The sequence below is a fragment of the Mustela lutreola genome, chromosome 2 (genome assembly GCF_030435805.1).
Source record: "Mustela lutreola isolate mMusLut2 chromosome 2, mMusLut2.pri, whole genome shotgun sequence".
Taxonomy (NCBI): Eukaryota; Metazoa; Chordata; class Mammalia; order Carnivora; family Mustelidae; genus Mustela; species Mustela lutreola.
The window spans coordinates 19,598,185-19,620,250 of record NC_081291.1 but is presented as its reverse complement, the minus strand read 5'-3'; the positions used below and the strand labels follow the sequence as shown (position 1 = coordinate 19,620,250).

At 57.6% G+C, this 22,066-nt stretch overlaps 2 protein-coding genes across 2 annotated transcripts; both read left to right on the top strand.

The window, feature by feature from the left end:
- The first annotated feature begins 929 nt into the window (after window positions 1–929).
- LOC131825772 (uncharacterized) lies at window positions 930–5,376 on the top strand. Its single transcript, XM_059165175.1, has one exon. It carries the CDS (start codon window positions 1,616–1,618, stop codon window positions 5,354–5,356), a length of 3,741 nt encoding a protein of 1,246 aa, XP_059021158.1. The 5' UTR covers window positions 930–1,615; the 3' UTR covers window positions 5,357–5,376.
- A 3,292-nt stretch (window positions 5,377–8,668) lies between these two features.
- Window positions 8,669–21,456, top strand: CAMKV (CaM kinase like vesicle associated). The gene is made up of 11 exons (XM_059160943.1): window positions 8,669–8,877; window positions 16,936–17,044; window positions 17,155–17,286; window positions 17,467–17,541; window positions 17,756–17,894; window positions 18,031–18,151; window positions 18,320–18,395; window positions 18,493–18,629; window positions 18,791–18,869; window positions 19,105–19,192; window positions 19,490–21,456. Exons 2-11 carry the CDS (start codon window positions 16,950–16,952, stop codon window positions 20,069–20,071), a joined length of 1,524 nt encoding a protein of 507 aa, XP_059016926.1. The 5' UTR covers window positions 8,669–8,877; window positions 16,936–16,949; the 3' UTR covers window positions 20,072–21,456.
- The last annotated feature ends 610 nt before the right edge of the window (window positions 21,457–22,066 follow it).

Here is a 22,066-nt window from a genome sequence, read left to right as displayed (position 1 = left end):
AATGTAGGGTGAGCAGTAACATCCCGAGAAATCTGTCGCCAAGCTTAACTGAAGGCAGCATCTGAGGGAGAGGGAGGGGACCCAGGGGGCCTGAACGGGGCTGAGTCAGGCTTTGCCCAGTGCCTGTCAGGAAGGTGCAGATGCTGCACAGTGCCAGCCATGGTCCCTGGTCACATCGTTTCACACCCCACGGCCAACTGTAAACACTATTTTTAACCTTTGTGAAAACACTGCTTTGGAGGACAAGCCGATAGCTGCATTCTCCACAAACCTGTTTCCTGGGCAGAAAAACTGAGGCCTGAAGGGACACAGGCCTGGGGACCAGACCAGAGAGGCTCAGAGCTCGCAGCTGGCAGTAGGGAAGAGGGCTGACCCCGCCCCCCAGGTCAGAACCTCCAAAAGAGGCTTGTGGTAAGGGGTGGGTCCCCAGACTGCTGCCTAGGCCTGTCTTCTATGGCTGTAGGGCACGACTAGGCCTGGGATGGGGGTCTAGACAGGTATCACCCTTCTCTGGCCTATGTTTACCCATCTAAGAAAGGGAGGGTCTAATAAGTTTAATAAGTTTAATTAAAACTTGCAGGAAGAACCCAATAGAACCCAGTCTAATAAGTTTACCTTTCCTATGTGCCTACCCTATGTCCAGTCCTGTGTCCAACTTGTCCACACTGTATACACAGCTATGCCCACTGTGTGCCCAGTCCTGCACCAACCATATCCGCACTCCATAACCATCCCTCTGCTCACGGTGTCCCTACTATGCCCCATCTGTATGTAATTGCCACTTGGCAGGCCCTGTGTCCACTGTGGCCTAGCCCTATGCTAAGTGCTTTGCACCCCGCTGCCCCCTCCCCCAGCCAAGGGGAAGTCGACACAATGTGACAAGAGCTAGAACATTCTGATTTGAGGATTCTGAGCAAAGGCCCCACCCCTGCCCCTCTCGCCCCCATAGCCACATCTGTGGGCTACTGGTTCTAGGCTTCAAGGACATGTGGCTCTGGGGAGGGGGCTCTATGAGGCACAGGCAGAGGAGAGCCATCTGGAGTAGAAAGACTGCCAAGGAGCTGTTGTCCCTGGAGCGGGAGCCAGGGAACATGGGGGAGAAGAGCACAGGCCTGAGCTGAGCCCCTCACCCTCTTCTGTCTCCCAGGACTGAGTGGTAAAGGGGCTTTGATCCCCCAAAGGGCCTTGTGTCACATTCTTGGAACTCATCTCTGGGTAAGGGCTAAAGTCTCAAGCTGCCACATAAGAGAGGAGAAAGAACCAAGTCTGGCGTCTGAGGTAGAACAGGAATCCAGGTCTCCCCTGTCTACCTTTCCCCTTTGTCCTCTCCCAGCCACTCCCAGCCCCTGCCACAAGGAGCACCACCCTCACCCCACAGCTGGCCTGGGTAGAGAGTAGTTAGTCCCCTCGCTGGCCTAGGGTTGGCAGACTTCACCAGAGTCCCTGGGCATTTCTGTCTCCCAAGGTTCCCTAGGGAAGGCCCCATTCCTCAAGGGGGTGGGGCCCCTGGTTTCCCACACTCTGTCACCCCCCACCAGGTCACTGGGGGCTGTGATGTGTGGGGTTGCCATGACAACGAAGTGGGGGCAGGGCACCTAGGGCATGGAGCAAGACTATGGAAGTCACCAAGAAGGTGGGGGGCCCTGATCCACCGGGCCCCCAAGGCCACCCCTCGGCCAGCAGCCAGGAGCCAGGGGGTGGCCTCAGAAGGTCTGAGGGACCATGGATAAACTCAGGATCTGTGTACTTCAGGCAGGGGTTGTCCTTGTCCCCTGAGGCCATCACTGATAGAACCTGCGGCCCTGCCTCCCAGGTCCATGCCCCTGACCCTGTTCACCAGCTACACCAGGATCCTGCTGACATTGGCTCCCAGTGTGTCTGTGAGAGGGCCTCCCAAGATGCCCCAAGGCCCCCCTCTACTAGCTCGTTTCCAAGCTCCATCGTGGGAACTCCAACGCATCTCATCATGGAGAACAGGACCCTGGCCCTCCCTGTGGGCACACACAGTGACAGCACCAGTGACACGGTCCAGCGTGGATTCTGCCGCTTCCGGGTTCAGGCGCAGGTTGCACGGCAGGGCAAAGCTCCCGCTAAAGTCCTGGTAGGCTGGGGCAAAGGCCCCTGTAGCCCTGACCAGGTAGCCCCCTTGGGAAGCAGGAAGAGCCGGTGGCTACCCTATCTCCTTTCAGGGGATGAGGGCTCGGCTGCAGGCCAAGATCCTCTTCTGACTCCAGGCCAAGGTCAAGGCCAGGACAAGTGCCCATGTCCGGCCCAGACTCCTCCAACTCCAACTCAGGCAAATGCTCTAGCTGTGGCTCCAACTCCAATGCCAGAAGTAGTTGAAACTTTTACCTGCATCTCTGGCCACTTGACAGACACCACTATCACAACCAATAGCCTGTCCCAAGACCTCCTCCCCAGTAAGAGTGACAACCAGTGGCCAGTCCTCTTGGAGTCTTCCAAAGTGGTCTCATCCCTCCAGGACAAAGTGGATTTTGGTTTTCAGAAGGAGCCTCCCAACCAAATGCCTTCTCCAAATGAGTCCTCAGACCATGTCCAGGAGATCAAGGCTGCCAGAACACAGGTGTTATCCAACCTGCCTGAGAACCCAGTGGAGAAGGCCCCGGTTTGTACCTCTAGGCCAGGCAGCCCAACACCAGGCTCAGGGCCCCCAGGGACCCCTAAGTCCCAGAGGAATAGCCAGGAGAACTGCAGCTCTCAGCCAGACCAGCAGCCTCTCAACATTTGCAACAATACCTACTCCAATGTGCCCCAGTCTGCCTACCCAGATGCCTGCCACAAGCAGTCACCTGTCCAGTCTCCCGGAGAAACCAACCAGATTCCCCCCTCCACTGCCCCTACTTGCCAGCTCCAGAATGCTGTGGAAGACCGCGTGCTGGTGGTCGATATGGCCACCGGGAACACCAGGATGGGGCTGCTATGCCATGACCCCACGGGTTCACGGGCAGTGCTGCTGGGTGTCATGCCCAACAACCCATCTGTCTATGTTCCCCAAAATGTGTCGTCTGCTCCACCATTAGGCATGCCCATCTTTTCCCCTGACCACAATCGCCCCAACTTCTGGTCCACTTCGCCCATTCTGTCCAGCCCTGCGCCCTCCAGCCTCTCAGCTGGAAGCTACCGAGAGGTGGCCCTGGTTTCCAAGGAGGGCAGGCTCAACTTGGAGTCGCGGGACTCCCCAGGTACTGAGACACCCATCAGGGTGTTCACTCGGTCCGTTCTGCTGGGGACACCCAGTGAGAGGAGATTGAGCCATGTTCACGATCCGGGCTGCTCCAAACCTAATGCAGAAAAAAATGAAACTAGTCATACCATCTGGAAGCTGAACCCCTCCAGGATGCAGGACACCTCCACGATCCAGCCGAAGAAACTGCAGTGGATGATCTCAGAGCAGCCAGCAGAGCCTGCCCCTCAAGCCCCAACCCAGGAGGTGTCCAGATCCCTCCTTCAGGAGGATATAGGCAAACATGACCAGAAAGAGGTCCTTACTGCTCACCCTGACAGCCTTGGAGCTGAGGGTGCTGGGCAGGCCTTGCCCAGCGGTCAGCCGCCTCTAACTGAACAGCATCCCCTTTCTGGACAGCCCCCTCCAATTTGTCAGCCTCCTCCTGCTGAGCAGTGCTCCCTCACCAGGCAGACCCACTTTTCTGGACAGCCACTCCTGGCCGAGCAGCCTCCCTCCTCCAGGAAACTCTCCATTTCCGGTCAGGTTCCTGTCACTGGAACCTCTCTTGCCAGGCAGATTTCTCTCACTGGGCAGCCTCCCTTTCCCCAAGAACCCCCCATTTCCAAAGAGCCCATCGTCCCAGGAAGGTCCCCCATCACCAGGGAGACCGGCCAGGCCTCCACCTTGTGCCAGGAAGGGGAGCCCTTGAGCTTGCCGGCGGCCCACGTAGGAGTGCTTCAGGTACCTCTGGCCCCTGAGGAGACCTGTGTCTACATGAGCAGGGACAAGGTCGGCGTCAGAGCTGCTGAAAGCTCCAGCACACATCGGGTACCATCCTGGGAACCCGGAAGCCCCCCCAGCACCCAGGGGGAACAGTTTTCCCTGGTCACATTCTCCACACCCGGCACTGGCTACAAGGTCCTGCCCGTGGCCATGGTGGGCGCCGAGCTGCAGGGTCCCCGGTTCAAGCTGACACCCGAGGACATCTCACACCCATCAGTGCTTGCACACCTTGGCCTGCTCCACGGGACCTGCTACGAGCTGGTGCCCACCGCGGGCACTCTGTCAGTGCAGTCCCCACTGCTCTGCCGTCACTTGCTGGGCCCCTACCAGGACATGGCGGCGGTGGTGATTGACACGGGCACCGGCTTCACTAAGTGCGGACTGGCTGGGGAGGACCACATCCTCAGCGTGGTGCCCTCACGTGTCCAGCTGCTGCAGCACTCGGCCCAGGATGAGCCCCGGTACACAGTGCCCGAGAACCAGGAGGCCTCCTATTCAGTGCTGAATCGAGGCGTGGTCTCCGACTGGGATGCCCTGGAGGTACTGTGGCAGCACCTGTTTTACTGCAGGCTGGGCGTGCGGCCGGAGGAGCTGGCGGTGCTTGTGGCCGATTCGCCCATCTCGCCGCGCACCAACCGAGAGAAGGTGGCTGAGATCCTCTTCGAGCGTTTCCATGTGCCGGCCATGCAGACAGTGCACCAGGCCCTGCTGGCGCTCTACGCCTACGGGCGCACCACTGGGCTGGTGCTGGGCAGTGGCCACGGCACGTCCTACGTGGCGCCTATCCTCACCGGGGATCTGGCCCCCCTTGACACCTACCGGCTGGATGTGGCTGGGGCTGACCTCACCGAATATTTGGCTCAGTTGCTGCTGGCGGGGGGCCACTCACCGCCCAAGGTGGGGCTGGTCAACCAGATTAAAGAGGCCTGCTGCTATGTGGCCATGAACATGACAGCTGAGGTGGCCCGCACCCAGACCCAACCCCGGGTGGACTTCGTGCTTCCAGACAAGCAGGTCATCACCCTGGGCTCCGAGCGTTTCTGCTGCCCTGAGGCCCTCTTCCAGCCCAGTCTGCTGGGCCTCAACCAGCCTGGCCTCCCGCAGTTGGCCCTCCTGAGCATCAGCCGGCTGGAGACCAAGCAGCAGGAGGAGCTGCTGGCCAATGTGGTGCTGGACGGCGGCAGCACCCTGATCAATGGCTTTCCCGAGCGCCTGCGGCAGGAGCTGGGCCCCCGAGCCACTGTGCTGGGCTCTCCCCACCGCGCTGTTGCTGCTTGGCTTGGAGGCTCCATCATGGCATCCCGGGACTCCTTCCAGAGCCTGTGGCTCAGCCGCCGTGAGTACGAGGAGGAGGGCCCGTGGGCCATCTACAAGTACCATCTGTGAGCGCATAAAAGTTCTTGTTCTGCTGACTTGGAGCACTGTGGTGTGTTTTAGACACAGGATGGTATGGGGAAGGGCAGAGAGGCTGGTTGTGGAGTCAGGGGTGGAGGCTGGCCCTGGAACTCCCAAGGCACACCCTGCCTCCACACATGGGAACTCCATGGGGCCTAGCAATCCTGTCCTTTCCAGAGAACCTCAGAGGCCCTCTGCTGGCACTGGCTGTGGTCTAGCCTGACCTTTACTGCACCCCAAGGGCAACCACAGACAGTGGCTGCTGTGGGTTTTGCCCCGTTGCCCTGGCGACAAGTGCAATTACCCTTGATTGCCAGCTGGTTGCCATGGCAATTTCAAACATAATGTAATAACCCACACAGCCTGGAGTGAGTCATGAAGGGGGGGAACAGCCCCCTCCCCTTGCTCCCCAGGAAAAGACTGCTCGGCCTCCTCCATCTTGGGCCCTCTACAGGGGGCTGAGGAGAGCAATGTGGACAACAGCCTAACAGTTCCAAAGATGGCTGGGGACCTGGAGCATTTGTTGCCCCCAAGGGAGGGTACCTGTCAAAGTTTGGGCTTCTTGGGGGAGCTAGCTTGGTAATGCAGGTGCCCCCTAAAATCTGAACTTCAGCTAGAGCTCTATGCTGCTGCGGGCCAGTCAAATTACGAGGGTATGGGAGTGCTGGCCTTTGGCACCCTGGGGCAGGAAGTCAGGGTCATGGTGGGGTGGCAGAGAAGTCCTGGGTCCTGGGTGGGTGGAACGACGTAAGCTGAGCCTTGAGATCTGGCCGGCTTTGTAGGCTCTGTGGAGAGAGGCTCACACTTTATCCTGCCTCTCTGACTGCCTCGCTCTGGTGGGAGCCAGAACTCTCAACCTCGGGATCCCTTCTCTTTCTCAGCCTCCTCCTCCCACCCGCAGGGCGCCTAGGGCACAGGCTTCCTCAGGAGGTCCTCAGAGAGGCTACTGGACAATGCCAATGCCAACTGCGCCTGCTCTTTTTCCAGGCTTTGCCCTATCCTAAAGGACCATGTGTCATTCCTCTGGCCAGGGGGAGTGGCTAGAAGCTGTGGGCCATGACCTGGTCTAGCTCTGAATAGCAGAGGTAGGACTAACGTTCCACGTGGGCCCAGTCCATGGCCTAGTAGAGCTGAGAGGATGGCATCCAGCTGGTACGGCTACTTCCTACCCAGAGGGCGGCCGGAGGGCGAATGAAGTGAAGACACCAAAACCCTATCCTGCCTGTGTCTCCCTCCCAGACTGGGGGCTGAGGATCAAGCCAGGTCCCGGTCCCAACCCTGGATTCTCATCCTTGGGTTTTTCTCTCCACAAAGGGCCAAGACCTGGCTCTCCCTCAAAGAGGAGAGTGAAGGGCTGTCCTGGGTGGGGTGGCTGGAAATAGCCCAGGATATAGGGTAGCCTACTGCCAGCCCTTAGGCAGGCCCAGCCTCTTTCCCCATCCTGCTTTCACGCCCTGATTCAGCTTCCACGGTCCTGAGGCTTGTGTCAGGCCAGAAGGGGACCGGAGGCTCCAGGGACCAGGGTCTCCAGGGACTGGCAACTGTGTCCATGTGCACACGCAAGCCAGCACGGCTGGATGCACACAGAACGCAGACACACGTGCCACTGGGCATCACCGCACGCACGGTGCTCCTGCCATCTCCTCCAGCATGAGAGTGCACGCATGCACATACACAGACACACTCGCACGTGTACACACACACCCCACCACGTGCACTCAGCCACAGGCACATGGAATGTGCACACGACAGAGGAGAGGTGGAGCACTGCCAGCAGCAGGCAGGGCTCTAGCGAACCACCTCTTCCCCTGCCTCTAAAATCCCCCATTTCAGCTTCTCCTCGGCCCAGCTTGTCCGTGCCTAGATAGCCATGACCTTCAGGAAAGATAGAAAATGTGTGTCACATGTGCAGGGTTGGCAGGCCAAGGCTCAGCTGCACGATACATCTCAGAAAAACAGTGCTTCGGGGACACTGGGCGGACCACGGGAAGGACTGAGTGCCAGGCCATTCATTCATTCTGCAGACATGAACTGAGCAGACTGAGATGAAACACAGCCTCCGCCTGTCAGGAATTCCTATATCCAGTGGTGGGGTCGCTGCTGTGACTGAGACCACCCAGAGCCCAGAGGGCCCCAGAGGTGTCATCTATCTGGCCTGCAAGAAGTGACCCAAAGCCAGGGAAGGATGTGAAGGGCCCTTTGACACTCTTGTCTGGGGAAGATACTGAGGGGCCTGAGTTCAGTGGTCATAACTCAGGCCAGCCTTCCCAGAGTCAGCCCCAACTTCCTCACTGGAGCAGTCACTCCTGTGAGCAGCCACAGGGAACCATGCAGGGAAGACTCACTCAACATCCCAGGCTTGGAGATGACCTCCCTCCCCGAATGGGGTCAGAAGACTCCCTGGGTGGTTTGGAGTGAGCTGGAAGCCAGCTCCAGGGACCAAGAAGCCTGTCAGGCCTTCAGACATGGGACTCAGGAAGGTCCTCAGCGCCTGTAAGGGAGGAGGGGCAGGCACTGGGTCCCTGTGCCTCCCTAACAAAGGACAGAGAAATGGCTGAGGACAGACTTCCAGGCTTCCTCCTCACCATTCTCAGCTCTCTCCCATCAGAGGACAGGCCTGGTGGACACCTTTGGTGCAAGAGTTCTCCTGTATCCCCACATCCCAGCCTGGGCTGCTGCTGCTGTTTGTACTGGAAAGAAAGTAGAATCCACACCATGTCATAGGTGACTTTTATAGGCTGGGAAAATCAGTGCTCAGCAGGGTGGGGCGGACCAGACTAGCCGCCTTGGCTGGGACTTGGGGATGAGAAAGGCTGAAGGGGGCAGGAGGCAGGGGATAGGAGGTTCTGCTACCACGGTCGGGAGCCCTCCTTGACCACGTGCACACACACTCACCCCTATGTTTACTATTCCTAGCTAGGGAATGCCAGTCTGTAACGCAGCTTGCCCTGGCGACTGCCCACTTTGTTCTTGTAAATCGGTTCCGCCCTTTGGGTCGGGTTTTGGGAGCTAGGCAGAGCGCTGGTCCCCTGGGGACTACCACCTGCTAAGAGATTCCTGTGCAGCTCCAGCGCTCAGGCTTTTCCCACACCTTCTGCTCCCGGCTCCCTCTCAGGGGCGAAAAAAGGCCCCTCGGGCCCTCTTGCCCGGTCAGTCCGAAAGCCTGAGGGAGTCTTTGGGAGCCTGGCCGGCGCCGGGCAGGCCACAGCTCCCGGACTCGCGGCCACCCGTCGTCCGCCCCCCTCAGAGTGGGATTCTGGCCTCAGGCTCCGCCAGGGCCGGGGCGGAGCCGGCTGAGGGAGGCCCCGCCCCCCAGCCCGCCCCCGGCCCCGGGTGCGAATCCGGTGCCGGCGAGCGGCGGGAGATGCTGGAGGTTTGCGAGCCGAAGCGGCTGCAGCTGGCGCCGCGTCTGCCCCGCGTGCCCGGAGCGGATTCTGCCCGCCGCCCCCGGAGCCCTCGGCGCCCCACTGAACACGCGATCGCTTCCTCCGTGTGACCGACCGGCGCTGCAGGTGCGGGGCGGGCCGCGCTGGGGGGGCGCCCCCGAACGCACGTTCTGGGGGTCTTGGGGGATTGGGTCTCTGACTCAAGGTTCGGATCCTACAGCGCGCGGGGGCTCCTCGAGGGCTTGGGGTCCCAGCGGGGGCAGAACAGGCGGGATTTGCAAATCCGGGGGTCGGCGTGCGGGGTTAGGTTTAAAGTTCCCCGTCACCTCGGACGGCTCGGGGGTCCCAGGGGAAGCCTCTGAGACTCGGGTCCAGGCGAATCTCCCCTCCCTGCCCTCCCCACCCCCGCCCCCCGTCTCGCTGGGCTACTAATTGTGAAAACCTTAACCCTCGAACAATTTTGGTGCCCCAAGGGGGTAGGGGTCGAGGGCTGAGCAGACCCTCCTGACTCCCGGGGCCGCCTTCAACCCCTCCCAACTGCCCCTGGGTCCCCTTCCTCCCGCTAAGCAGTCACTAATTTCCATGACAACGGAGAGTTCTTTATGGGCGACAACCTGAAGGGGGCTGGGCGGGGCTGCCGCGGGGTGGGGGAGGAGGCTGCAAGCCCCTGGGGCCCAGCAGCCCCCTAGCCGAGATCCTGTTGTCTTGCCTAAACGTGGGGGCCAGCGGGGGGCTCGGGTCCCCGTCTCAACGCTGCGCGGTGGGGGTAGGGGACGCACATGTTTCAGCTGGGAGGTGCGGGGCTTGGTGCTCACACGTGTGCCTCCCGCATGTGTGTTGCTGTGCCAGCGGGGGCGAGTCAGCAGCGCTGGGGAAGGGGGTCACGGTGGCACCACGATGGGGAGCCGGGTCCGGGCTGGGGAAGTAGGGGAGTGGACAATGAACAAATGAATTTCTGCCTTCCCCCGCCTGTAATGCCTGGCAGAGACCCTAGGCTCTCCCAGCCCCCCATAGCTCTGCCAAACTGCTTTTGTCCGCACCCCCTAGACAGAGCCTGCTCTGCCAGGTTTCCTTGTGGGGAGTAGGGCCCTCTATCCTTCACCAGAAGCTTAGTCTGCAGCAGTCCAGCCCCTGTCCTGCTGCTCCACTCTGAAGCCCAGACTCCTGTGGCCCCCAGGACCACCCAGAGAGACCTGGTTCTCCCCCTCCCCCACCTCACCTTCCCAGTGGAGTTTTAGCCACCTGCTGGACCCCAGTTTCCTTAGCTGGGGAACTGGTGTCTCTCCTCACCTCTGTGTCAGTCTGGGTCCCAGGAGTGGGGCAGAGGTCTCTCTGCCTTTCTTTTACAGCATTTGGTGTGGACCCCCAGGTGCCAAAGGCTGCCTTTCCCATATCTGCTGCTGACCCTCCTCTCCAGCCCATGTTCTGGCTATCACTCACTGGCAGATGGTCAGTCCTTGCCTTGGGAGAAGGCTGCAGAGTCCATGATCTCTATCTTGGGAAACTGAGGCAGGGGGTCGGTGCTGTGCAGTTGTTTCTGGGTTGTTTAGGGTGCTGTTTCTGGCTCCTCCAACAGGATCCACTGTTGGAAAGGGGGACGGCTGCAACAGGAAATTAGGCTGAACTGCAAGAGGGGCCCAAGGGACCCAAGGCCTAGGGAGGACAGGGACAAGGGGGGGGTGTGGCTGGGGAGTCTAGGCAGGGCTGGGCCGGCTGAGAGGAGGGGCTAGAAAGAGAAGCAGCCAGGTCTCTCAGCTTCATTTCCCCCACCACACTTGTGCCCTCCACATGATGGACAGGCCTTACTTATCTAAGCTGCCTGATAACTGGGATAGGGGCTGTGGAATTGTTCTGAGGGGACTGCAACAGCTGACCTCTTCTCTCAGGCCACGGTTGTGCCTCCCACACCAAGTCCAATGCATATCTGAGGCATACAGAAGGGTTCAGTGTCAAAGGCCCAGGAACCACGGGCAGCTCCTGGCCCAGGTGTTCAGAGCACATGGCTGTGGGGGACTTAGGGCTCTGCTGGACACCCATGGGCCCCTTCAGAACCCCCTGCCCACCTTCCCCTCCTGTGTCATTGTGCCTGTGTCCTTTTCATTGTCACCTCTTTGCTCCCCTTCCATCACAGTTTCTGCCTTTGTCCCTCTCCGTCCCTGCCCCTCTCTCTTTTCTAAGGTCTCTCAATTCACCCATCTCCCCTTCCTTGATGGGGCCAGGTCATAGAACCCATGGGGAAGGAGTCAGGCCAGTCTTAGGGGATTCTTGGACAAGGGGTTTGGCTAATACCTCTCCCATTCCCCTTCCCTTTGTTTCAAAACTTTCATCACCATAGCAGTCCCTTACTCTGGGGACTTCCCCTTCATTTCCCTCCTCCACTCACAGGGGAAACAGGGACCCAAGTGGATTTTTCTTTAGGGGTTCAAAGACTGGGATCTCCGGTGCCTAGGAGGAGCCAGTTGGCTCTTACCTCTGGCATGCCAAGTTCAAGGCTGAGCTTTCTGGACACAGCACTGGATTGTATGCCCACCACCGAGACTGGAGAGGCCCCCCTCTCCTTACTCCATCATTAGATGGGAGAGAGTCAACAGCAGAAATTGCGGATCGTGATTTGACTAGCACCTGCGGCCAGCCAGGGCAACTCCCCTGCCCCTGTCCCAGGGCAATGGGCTAGAAACTTGGTTCTGCCTCCTGACACCTCAGACCCTGAGAATGAAGTCTCTATTCCCTCTGCCCCCTGCCATCTTTACAGTGAGACCTCAGCTATGGGCCAGGCAAGGCTTGGGCCTAGGCATGTCCTTTGCAGTAGGAAACCCAGTCCCAGTCCCTGAGAGAAAAGGGCAGGGAAGAGGAGGGGGTACCTGAAGGCTGGTGTTCACAGCTGCCACTAAAGCGGGAGGTGTTGCCCACAGTTGTTGGGAGGTAGCTGGAGGCCTCTTGGGCCCCTCCTGGCCTCCCAAGATTTACTCCACATGGGAGAAGACCAGGGCAACAGGAAACTTGTTTATGGCTCTGAATGGTGGGGCCTGAGCCACGATGACCCCAGTGGAGGAAGGGACAGGACTCCAATGCAGGACCGCAGGACCTCTGGAGCCAGACTTGCTTAAGGCTACAGCAGGGCCCCTAGGGGACCCTTTATTACCAGGCCACCAACAGGCAGAGGCTCCCTCAGGGTTGCCTGAGGCTTGATTGCCCAAAGCCCAGGGGTCAGACCCGAGGAGCAAGCAGTAACTGGGGAGCGCTTGGCCCTCAGGCACTCTTCGAGCCAGCTGGAGGGTACTGGCAGTGCCAGGCTCTGCACTTCCCCCAAGCTCTCTCTGGACAGCCCCCCGTGCACACTGTTTCTCTGCAGAAAATGGAAGGAGCCATGTCTCTAGGGAAACGGGCGCTATGGGATCATTTTACAAGATTTGTTGTGCCCTCCCATGTCCCAATGTGGACCCAAGGCACAGTCTGGGTCCTACGTCAATGGGAGGAGAGCTCTTCATTGTTGGGTATCGGGTTTGGGCTGTCTGAGCCGTGGGGGTGAGAAGCAAACCCCTTTCTGCCTGGCCTTCCACTGTTCTTGAAGCTGTCCCTTGACTGCTCCTCCCAGCTTTGGGACCAGGGCCCCCTTTGTTGCCAGCAGGTGCCAGGGGCTTGGTGCGTCCACCAGCAGCCTCCCAGGCAGCAGCAGTGGGTAGCAGATGGTGGAGTGGGTGAGGATGGAGGGGACCCCTTTTCTCCTTTCTTTGCCCTGGGGCTAGGTTGGGGGTGGAGACAGATGAGTGCATTAGACTGGTGAGCAGAAGCGGTACTGGCGGCAATCAGGGGCCCCATGGTAGGGGGAGAGGCAGATCTGCCCCCTCCCAAGCCATGCATTTTTGAGGTTTTAGGACGGGGATCCAGGCTGATGTGACTGTGAGCAGAGGCCTGGATTTCAGTGGTGGGAGACAGACTGCAAGACCAACCCTGGGATCTTGTGGGCACAAGTGCATATGCATGGCCGCGGGCAAGATCAGGCATGGGCATAGACAAAACCTCCCCCGCCACGCGGCAGAGCAAGGAGCTGGTGGAGCTGGGGTGGGGGGGGGAGGTGGAGCTTGTGGAAAGGTATCGCAGAGAAGGGCCGTTTTGAGTCGGGAACATCAGGATCATTTTAGAGGATTTGTTGCGCCAACAGCCTTATAATGTCAGAAATCACAATGAAAGAGGAAACAGATTAAGCCCTTGTCTGGACACCTAGCTCATGTGGAGGCTGCTTCGCAGGGAGGCCAAGGTGGGCAGGGCTGTCGCCAGGGCCCATGCTCCCTGCCACTGAATGGACACAGCTGAGCTGGCGAGTCACCTGTTGTTGGATTTTAGGTAGTTGCTGATTTTTTTTTTACGTTATAAATAACTCTGCCGTGACAAATAGGATACTGATGGAGGCTTTGGGGGAAGGGCATTCCTGCCACCAGGAACGGTGTAAGCAAAGCAACAGGGCTGAGACATAGGTTCCTCCCAGCTTCCTGCACCCCCCATACCCACCCCCCCTACCAATGCAGGCTAAGGTACCACCCTCCCGCCCGGTAAGCGGTCCTTGGATTCTAGCCTGGAAAGGGAATGGCCGTGCCTTAGAGCCATTGAGGGACTGTTATGGACCCCCTCCCCCAGATTGTTAGGGCATAGAGATGGGTGGCCGGCAGTGGTGGGTGGCTGTGCCTCTGCTCTCAGCTGTGAGTGTGGGATTCCAGCCACATGCTCCTCTCCGGCAGACGCAGGAGCAGGGCTGTGACCATGGTGGCAAAGACACGCAGTCGGGGACGATCTTCAAAGCTTCTCTTGTTTGCCTCTGCAGTGCCTCACAAGATGGCTTAAGCCCTGGCTTAAATCACACCGATGAAATGCATTTGCTCTCCCTGAGCCAAACAACCCAGAGGAGGGAATGATGGAATTTGTTCCTTAATCCTGAAGGCAGATTTGAGGCAAAACTTAGGGGAATATGACCCCTGGGAAGTGGGTGGCCTCCGCCTGAGAGGAAGCCGGCAAAAGCCAGTGCTGGCCACGGGGCTCGTGTGGGTCCTGGCCTTTGACCCCAGCTGGCAGAGTGGCTGTGACCCAAGCTGCTACCTCTGGGGATGGCTTCCTCCCCTCTCCATTTCCTCCTGTAGCTGGGAGTGACTCCAGGTAGAGGAGCGGTTAGGTGGTCAAGGCCACAGGCCGGGCCCAGTGCACAGCCAGCGCTCCTCTGTGGAGAGAATATGCACAGTCAGCAGAGGCCGAGCAGTGTGCAGGCGGCCTTAGTGCAGAGCTGTGCCGTGGCCCCAGAGTCACATTGACTGGGCGTTATGGAGGTCCAGACGCTGTCACCAGCTTTCCTCCTAAAGTTGACCTCCAGCAAGAGCTGTGAGTACCCTTTTTTTGGGGTGCTGGGAGACAGGCCCCCCAGCACCACATGAGAGGATGGAGTGAGCAGCATTGCAGACCCACGGGTTTCGTGCCCAAGGTGCCAGAGTGCCTGCCTTTGTGCCTGGAACACCCACCTCTGACCAGGGACCTGTGCACTGGGCCTGACTGGCCAGGTCTCCTGTAGGCCCCAGTGCCGAGGCACTGGCAAGCTTGTCTAGCTTTTCCAGACCGTTACTCCGGCATGCCTCCTGGAAGATCCTTCCTCTCTAAGGCCCAGCCCTGATGCCATTTTTTCCTCAAAACCTTGCCTCACTTCCACCCAAATGGGGGTTCTCTTTCTGAGGAAACTCTCCAAGCACTAAGCCTAAATACAACATTTATTAAATCAATAAAGGTAATCGTAGTAAAAATTCTTTTTTTTTTTTTTTAAAGATTTTATTTATTTATTTGACAGAGAGAGATCACAAGTAAGCAGAGAGGCAGGCAGAGAGAGGAGGAAGCAGGCTCCCTGCGGAGCAGAGAGCCTGATGCGGGGCTCGATCCCAGGACCCTGAGACCATGACCCGAGCCGAAGACAGAGGCTTTAACCCACTGAGCCACCCAGGCGCCCCGTAAAAATTCTTTTTTTTCCCTAAAGATTTTATTTATATGAGAGAGGGAGAGAGAGCTTGAGCGCAAGGGAGAAAGCGGAAAGCAGTCAGAGGCAGAGGGCAGAGGGAGAAGCAGACACCCTGCTAAGCAGAGAGCCTGGCACGGGGCTCAATCCTAGGACCCTGGCTGGGGTCACAACCAGAGCTGAAGGCTGATGCTTAAATGACTGAGCCACCCAGATGCCCCTGTAGAAAAAATTCTAACAGAAAAGTAATAAAAGATATAAATTTGCCCCAGAGAGCACTCTGATTTCCTTAGATGTCTTTCCAGAATTGAGTCTGTGAGTATACACTGGTATATAAACTTTAAAAAATTTACCCAAATAGCAGCACCCTTGACCCATCATTGTGTTCCTTACTTTTCCATTTAACATCTCAGAAACTGTCCGACCACAGCACATTTTGCTACTATATTCTTTGTAATAACTACCAAGTATTCTTTCATACGGATGGCCGTAATTTTTTTGAAAGATTTTATTTATTCATTAGAGAGAGCACGAGCTGGAGGGGCTAAGGGAGAGGGAGTGAGAATGCCAAGGAGACTGCGCTGAGCACGGAGCCCAACTCGAGGGCTTGATCCCATGACCCTGACTTGAGCCAAAACCTAGAGTTGAACACTTAAGTGACTGAGCCATCCAAGTGCCCCAGGATGGCCATGATTTTTATTAACATTTTAAAATTGTGAAATATGGGGCGCCTGGGTGGCTCAGTTGTTAAGCATCTGCCTTTGGCTCAGGTCATAATCCCAGGCTTCTGGGATTGAGCCCTGCATCAGGCTCCCTGTTCAGCATGGAAGCCTGCTTCTCCCTCCCCCACTCCCCTGCTTGTGTTCCCTCTCTCACTCTGTCTCTTTATATCAAATCAATAAAAATCCTTTAAAAAAATAAAATTGTGAAATATAACAAGAATCTAAAAATGTGCCCTCACCTTGTATGTACATTTTTACTAATTATTATAAAACAGAAACCTGTGAAACCACCACTCAGGTTCAGAAACCAGCCCTCCAGAATCTCCCCATGTCCTGACTCAATCCCAATTGCTCTCTTTCCAGAAGGACTTGTGGTACTTACTTCCTAGCCTTTTTTTTTTTTAATAGTTTCACCACTGGGCCCCTGGGTGGCTCAGTGGGTTAAGCCTCTGCCTTCGGCTCAGGTCATAATCTCAGGGTCCTGGGATCGAGCCCTGCAATCGGGCTCTCTGCTGGGTGGGGAGCCTGCTTCCTCCTCTCTCTCTGCCTGCTTCTCAGCCTACTTGTGATCTCTCTTTCTCTCTGTCAAATAAATGAATGAAATCTTAAAAAAAAAAAAAAGTTTCACCAGAATGTTTGTATACACCTGTACACAGTACAGGTTAGTTCTGCATGTTTTGAACTCTATAAGTGATAGGATCATACCCTGTGTACTCTTTTGTGTCTTTTTCACTCGATGCTATGTTGACGAGATCCACCGCGTGATCGGGTAGATCTGTAGCTCCTTCATTTCCATTGCTGTGTTAATATTCCGTTGTGTGACTGTGCCATGTTACATCCTGCTGCTGGTGGCTCTGAGGGCCGTTTCCAGTTAGGGACAATGACGACTGTTGCCACTATGAGTGCTCCTGTCTGAGTGGCCTGCTGCTTCAATGTGTATATTTCTGTAGAGCCTAGATTTTGCAGTGCAAATGCTGGTTTGAGGGGGCACGGTCAACTTTATCGGTTTGACCAAAGTGTTTGCCAAAGGAGAGACTTGGCCGCCACCAGCCGCGCTCATGTTCTCCGCGTCGTTGCCAACACTTGGTATCTTCAGACTTTCAGAGGTGGCTATCTGCTTGGCGGGTGGTTGTAGCCCCTTCAGCTGGGTAAGAGCTGAAATGTACGGAAATCATTTGGCGAATGTTTTTGTTGTTGTTGTTGAATGCATACAGTACAAAATGATTCCATGCTATGGCAGCTTAATATGTTTTTCCTAAGTGGGGGCTGCTGTAACCAGGCAGCTGAGCCGACTGGTAAGACCCATGACCAGAAAAGCAGGGATGGGTGCCTGACCAGCCTCTAGCCCTTTCTAGTGCAGTCTCTGCCCCTTGCTTGGCCTGAGCCAGGCTGGGGTTTCCCAGGGGCATCCTCTGTGTTTCGGGGAGAAGCTTCCATGTTGTGGTTCTGCTGAGCCAGCCTCCATCCTGCCTGCAGCTCCGAGCCCGGCAATGCCGTTTGGGTGTGTGACTCTGGGCGACAAGAAGAACTATAACCAGCCGTCGGAGGTGACTGACAGATATGATTTGGGACAGGTCATCAAGACGTGAGTGCTGGATCTGGTGGTCGAGGATGGGTGGGCAAGGGCTGGTGAGAGGGGAGCAGAGGGCAGCCCACCCTGGGGCCGGGGCTGAGTGGGGTGCTTGCCGGCTGCAGTGAGGAGTTCTGTGAGATCTTCCGGGCCAAGGACAAGACGACAGGCAAGCTGCACACCTGCAAGAAGTTCCAGAAGCGGGACGGCCGCAAGGTGCGGAAGGCAGCCAAGAACGAGATAGGCATCCTCAAGATGTGAGTGTGAGGCTTAGGGGTGGGGGGGGCCATATGAGGTAGCAGAGAAGGGTTGCAAGGGCAGGTGGCCTCAAGCAGTACCAGCCTCTGGCCAGTTTGCCATGGCCCACAGTGGAGGTAGAGCCTCTCAGGGGTTTGCCCAGCCCTAAGAGAGAGGTTGGCCCCCCTCCCTGTTGCCAGGGTGAAGCATCCCAACATCCTACAGTTGGTGGATGTGTTTGTGACCCGTAAGGAGTACTTCATCTTCCTGGAGCTGTGAGTGTGGGCCTGGGGTCCCAGGATTCCTCAGTCCCTGGGGCCTTTATCTCCTCTGCCCTCTGCAACCAGGGAAAGCCCCCTTTGCAGACCCTTGGGGTCCTGGGTCCCTGTGCCTTGCCCAGCCGGCTCCCTGGTGTAGGCAGCCTGCCCGAGTACTCCTGCCCCACCCCCGATCCTGCCCACGCCGGGCTCAGGGGCTGGTGTCCCTCAGGGCCACGGGGAGGGAGGTGTTTGACTGGATCCTGGACCAGGGTTACTACTCGGAGCGAGACACGAGCAACGTGGTGCGGCAGGTCCTGGAGGCCGTGGCCTACTTGCACTCACTCAAGATAGTGCACAGGAACCTCAAGGTGAGGCCAGGGACTGGGTGTGAGGGCAGACATCCTTGAGGGGCAGGTGGGCAGCACCTTGGGGTCTTTGTCTAGCTTCTGGGGTCCTCACGGAGTTTTTCCCTGCCCACCCCCATGTCATTCCTGCCCGGAGCAGCTGGAGAACCTGGTTTACTACAATCGGCTGAAGAACTCAAAGATCGTCATCAGTGACTTCCACTTGGCTAAGCTAGAGAATGGCCTCATCAAGGAGCCCTGTGGGACTCCCGAGTACCTGGGCAAGCAGGGGGTGGGGCAGGGGCAGTGTGGGAGACAGCCTTCAAGGAGTGGCTCTGGGTGGGGCGGGGGATGGGACTGAGGAAGTCTCTAGCCCAGGAAGTGGGTGTGAGTGGTCCCAGGCCTCGCCAGGCCTGATACTGACCAGCCGGTGGACGCTGTGTTTGCAGCCCCGGAGGTGGTAGGGCGGCAGCGGTATGGACGCCCTGTGGACTGCTGGGCCATTGGAGTCATCATGTACATCCTGTGAGTGAATGGGCAGGCACACAGGCTTTCAGTCAGGCCGGTGGGGTCCTGTGCCCATGGCCTTCCTGGGTGAACCTGCCCTTTGACTCTCATGCAGGCTTTCAGGGAACCCACCCTTCTACGAGGAGGTAGAGGAAGATGACTATGAGAACCACGACAAGAACCTCTTCCGCAAGATCCTGGCTGGCGACTATGAATTTGACTCTCCATATTGGGATGATATTTCACAGGCGGGTGAGGAGGTGCCCAGCGTGTGGGTAAAGGGAAGGGTTGGTGTGGGGGACCTGCTCTCAGCCTTCTCTGCCGGACTCTGCTCCTACCTCCCAGCCCATACATCACCCCTAGACAGTGAGACGAGGTGCGCATGCCTAGCCTCTCCCTGGCTTTGTCCCCAGCCAAAGACCTGGTAACAAGGCTGATGGAGGTGGAGCAAGACCAGCGCATCACCGCAGAAGAGGCCATCTCCCATGAGTGGTGAGCAGGGCCCATGGAGGACAGAAGGAGAGGCCAGGTTTCCCTTGGCCTCTGTCCTCCTTGCATCTAGTAGCCCCCATCCATGAGGCTTTGAGTAGGGGCTGGGGGTGCCCAGAACTTGGGCCCAGCCCAGAGGACCTGCCTGGTAACCTCTGGATCTTAAGAGAAGAGGGCTGGGCAATTTCCATGAAGGCCTCTACCCCCTCAGATCCAGATGCACTTGCACCCTTTCTAGGATTTCTGGCAATGCTGCTTCCGACAAGAACATCAAGGATGGGGTCTGTGCCCAGATTGAAAAGAACTTTGCCAGGGCTAAGTGGAAGGTAAGACTTGGATGACTCCCTTTCCTGGACTGATCCCAAGAGCTCCTTCTGGCACACACAGTGTCTTACTTGTATCACACCCCTGCAGCCACACAAAAGCATTTCTTCAGCCATTGGTTGTGGCTGTAGCCACTGTCACTGCCTTAAGTGGGTGTGTGAACAGCTGGGTCCCTGGCCTGCTCCCCTGGGGTAGTCTGAGGCTTTGGCTCAGAAAGATCTGGCTTTGACTCTTGCCAAGGAACAGATCTGGCTTCTGTAAGCCTCACTCCGGGCCTCTCTCCGCTGCCCTCCTTTCAGAAGGCTGTCCGAGTGACCACCCTCATGAAGCGGCTCCGCGCACCGGAGCAGTCCGGCACAGCGACAGCCCAGTCCGCCCCAGCCACAGACACTGCCGCCGCTGGTGCTGCAGGTGGGGTCGCAGCTGCAAGTGGGGCTGCCCCAGCCCTTGGGGGCAGTGCCACCTCAGCCATAGCGGGTGCTGCTGCTCTTGCCACAAAGAGCGATGATATAGGCCCCGCAGACCGTAGTGCCACCCCAGCCACCGATGGCAGTGTCACCCCAGCCACCGACGGCAGTGTCACCCCAGCCACCGATGGGAGCATCACCCCAGCCACCGATGGGAGCATCACCCCAGCCACTGATAGGAGTGTTACTCCAGCCACTGATGGGAGAGCCACACCAGCCACGGAAGAGAGCACCATGCCCACCACCCAAAGCAGTGTCACACCAGCCACCAAGGCAGCTGCCACCCCTGAGCCGGCTTTGGCCCAGCCGGACAGCACAGCCCCTGGGGGCACAACAGGCCAGGCCCCGCCCTCTAGTAAAGGGGAAGAGGCTGCTGGCTTTGCCCAGGAGTCTCGGAGGGAGGAGACCAGCTGAGTGAGCAGGCTGGTGTGGGATAGGGGGCGGGCAGGAGGGTGGGAGAGTGGATGAGGGGCTTCTCACTGTACATAAGAGTCACTGGCATGATGCCCTTGCTCCCCTCCTGCCCCTGCCTCCCAGTGTGGGGCATGTCTGGGGGCCACGGGAGAGCAGTCTCATCTCCTGTGTGTATGTGCGTGAGTGGTGGGCAGGCCAGAGGCAGGACCGGCCCCAGCCCCTGCATGGATTCCTTGTGGCTTTTCTGTCTTTCGCTAGCTTCACCAGTTTCTGTTCCTTGCGGGATGCTGCTCTAGGGATATTCAGGAGGTCCCTGCTCCCTTTCCCCTTCCTTTTTTGCCTCATGATTTCCCCAGGCAGGCCCTGCAGGCCCCATCCTCTCCCAGGCCCTAAACTTGGGTGGCCTTGCCCTGAGAGCTGGTCCTCCAGCGAGGCCCTGTCAGCGGTCTTAGGCTCCTGCACATGAAGGTATGTGCCTGTGGTATGTGGGCTGCTCTAAGAACGGACACAGGCTGGTAGAGAGAATGTATAAATCTAGGGCAGTGTACTTTAAGACAAAGACTGGTCGCATGGTGGGGGGCACTGCTTGGTAGCTTTGGGGGTCCTCAGAAGTGAAAGAGAATGAGTAGGAGGGTAGAAAAGTCCACCTTTGTTCCTGGAAATTTCCCACCAATACCCTTGTGCTATTTCCTGCCCTCCTGGGTTCTGCAGTGGGTTGCCCTGTGCCCTGAGCTTCATAAGCCTGTCAGGGGAAGAAGGAACAGTTCAGGATGTGAGAACAATGAAAACCGGGAAGGCAGTGTGCAGGCCCAGTACCTAGGGCACTGGCCTAGCTGGGTCCTTACCCTGAGCCAGACAGGGAGGGCTGATACCCCTTGGCTCTTCTCTGTTGGTGTTGGTGTCCCTCAGGCTACGGCTACGGTTGTCTCCATCCCAGGGGGCCTGCTGCATGGCAGTGTCCTATAGTCTGATTTGGGGGTTTGCCCTTCACAGGGGCAAATTTCTGCTCTCCTAATTCAAAAATAAAAGAGGAACTTCCCCCTTCCCCCCATGTCTGTGACCCATTTCCCCTTCTGTCAGGGCTTAGAGAGAGAGGCCCAGGTGCCTCTGAGCTATGCTGAGTTGCATTTCCTGGGATGATAAAGTGGAATAAGGCTCCCCAGTTTTCCTGATGGAGGCTCCTGGCAGGTGCCCTTTGTCAGACCCCACCACAGCTTGGGCAGGCAGCCACACTGGTCCTGGCCTTCGCTCAGCACTCCAGTGGCAGTCCTGCCCTCCTCCCTGCATGCCTGTGGGTCTGCTCTGGTGTATGAAGGTTGGTAGGCTAACTGTGTGCCTGCTGAACCTGGCAAATAAATGTCACCCTGCCAAAGCCTCTGGCCATCCTCTTGCCTTTGCTTCCTCTGTCTTACTGGGGAGGGGCCTCTGAAAGGCAATGGGGAGGGAAGAGGCTGGGAGCAGGTTCACAGGTCTGCTAAGTGCCATGAGGATTGCTTAGGCTGAGAGTACAGATCATTCTTTACCACTGTGTGTGTTCCTTGATTGTGGTGGCGGGTCCTCTGGACTCCAGAAATCCACGTGGGTGGTGGCCCCTGACCTGGGCTTGTGCCAAGGAAAAATCTCTGGACTGCTGTTCTGACAAGTCCTATTGAACAAGGAGCCCTTGTCTTGACTTAGGCATACAACTGAATCTCACCACGAACCAGCCACCATAGGGAGAGACCTTGCCCATAGCCAAAGTGGGCTTCCTTAGGTTGGGGAGAGGGTGCACGGTGGGCGGTGCACAAAGGTTCTATGCTGCCGTTTGTGTCAATTCCTCCCCCTTGTGAAGAATGCCTGTGCTTTCCACATAGGCCCAAAGAACTTCACTCTGGGTCTACTTCAGGTGGAAAAAAATCAGCTTTAGATCATGGGGCTCTACATAAGGTTTCTTTTCTGTAGAGAAAGTAGTAATGCTGCTAAAAATTGTTAAGCATGAAAACTTCCAGGAAGACT

What these genes read in the sequence shown, in the direction of transcription:
- LOC131825772 (XM_059165175.1), top strand. Translation starts at nt 1,616, where the DNA reads ATGGAAGTCACCAAGAAGGTGGGGGGCCCTGATCCACCGGGCCCCCAA.
- CAMKV (XM_059160943.1), top strand. Translation starts at nt 16,950, where the DNA reads ATGCCGTTTGGGTGTGTGACTCTGGGCGACAAGAAGAACTATAACCAG. An exon ending in TAGTGCACAGGAACCTCAAG is followed by an intron (nt 17,895 to 18,030) that starts GTGAGGCCAGGG and finishes TGCCCGGAGCAG; the next exon opens with CTGGAGAACCTGGTTTACTA. An exon ending in GAGGCCATCTCCCATGAGTG is followed by an intron (nt 18,870 to 19,104) that starts GTGAGCAGGGCC and finishes CACCCTTTCTAG; the next exon opens with GATTTCTGGCAATGCTGCTT.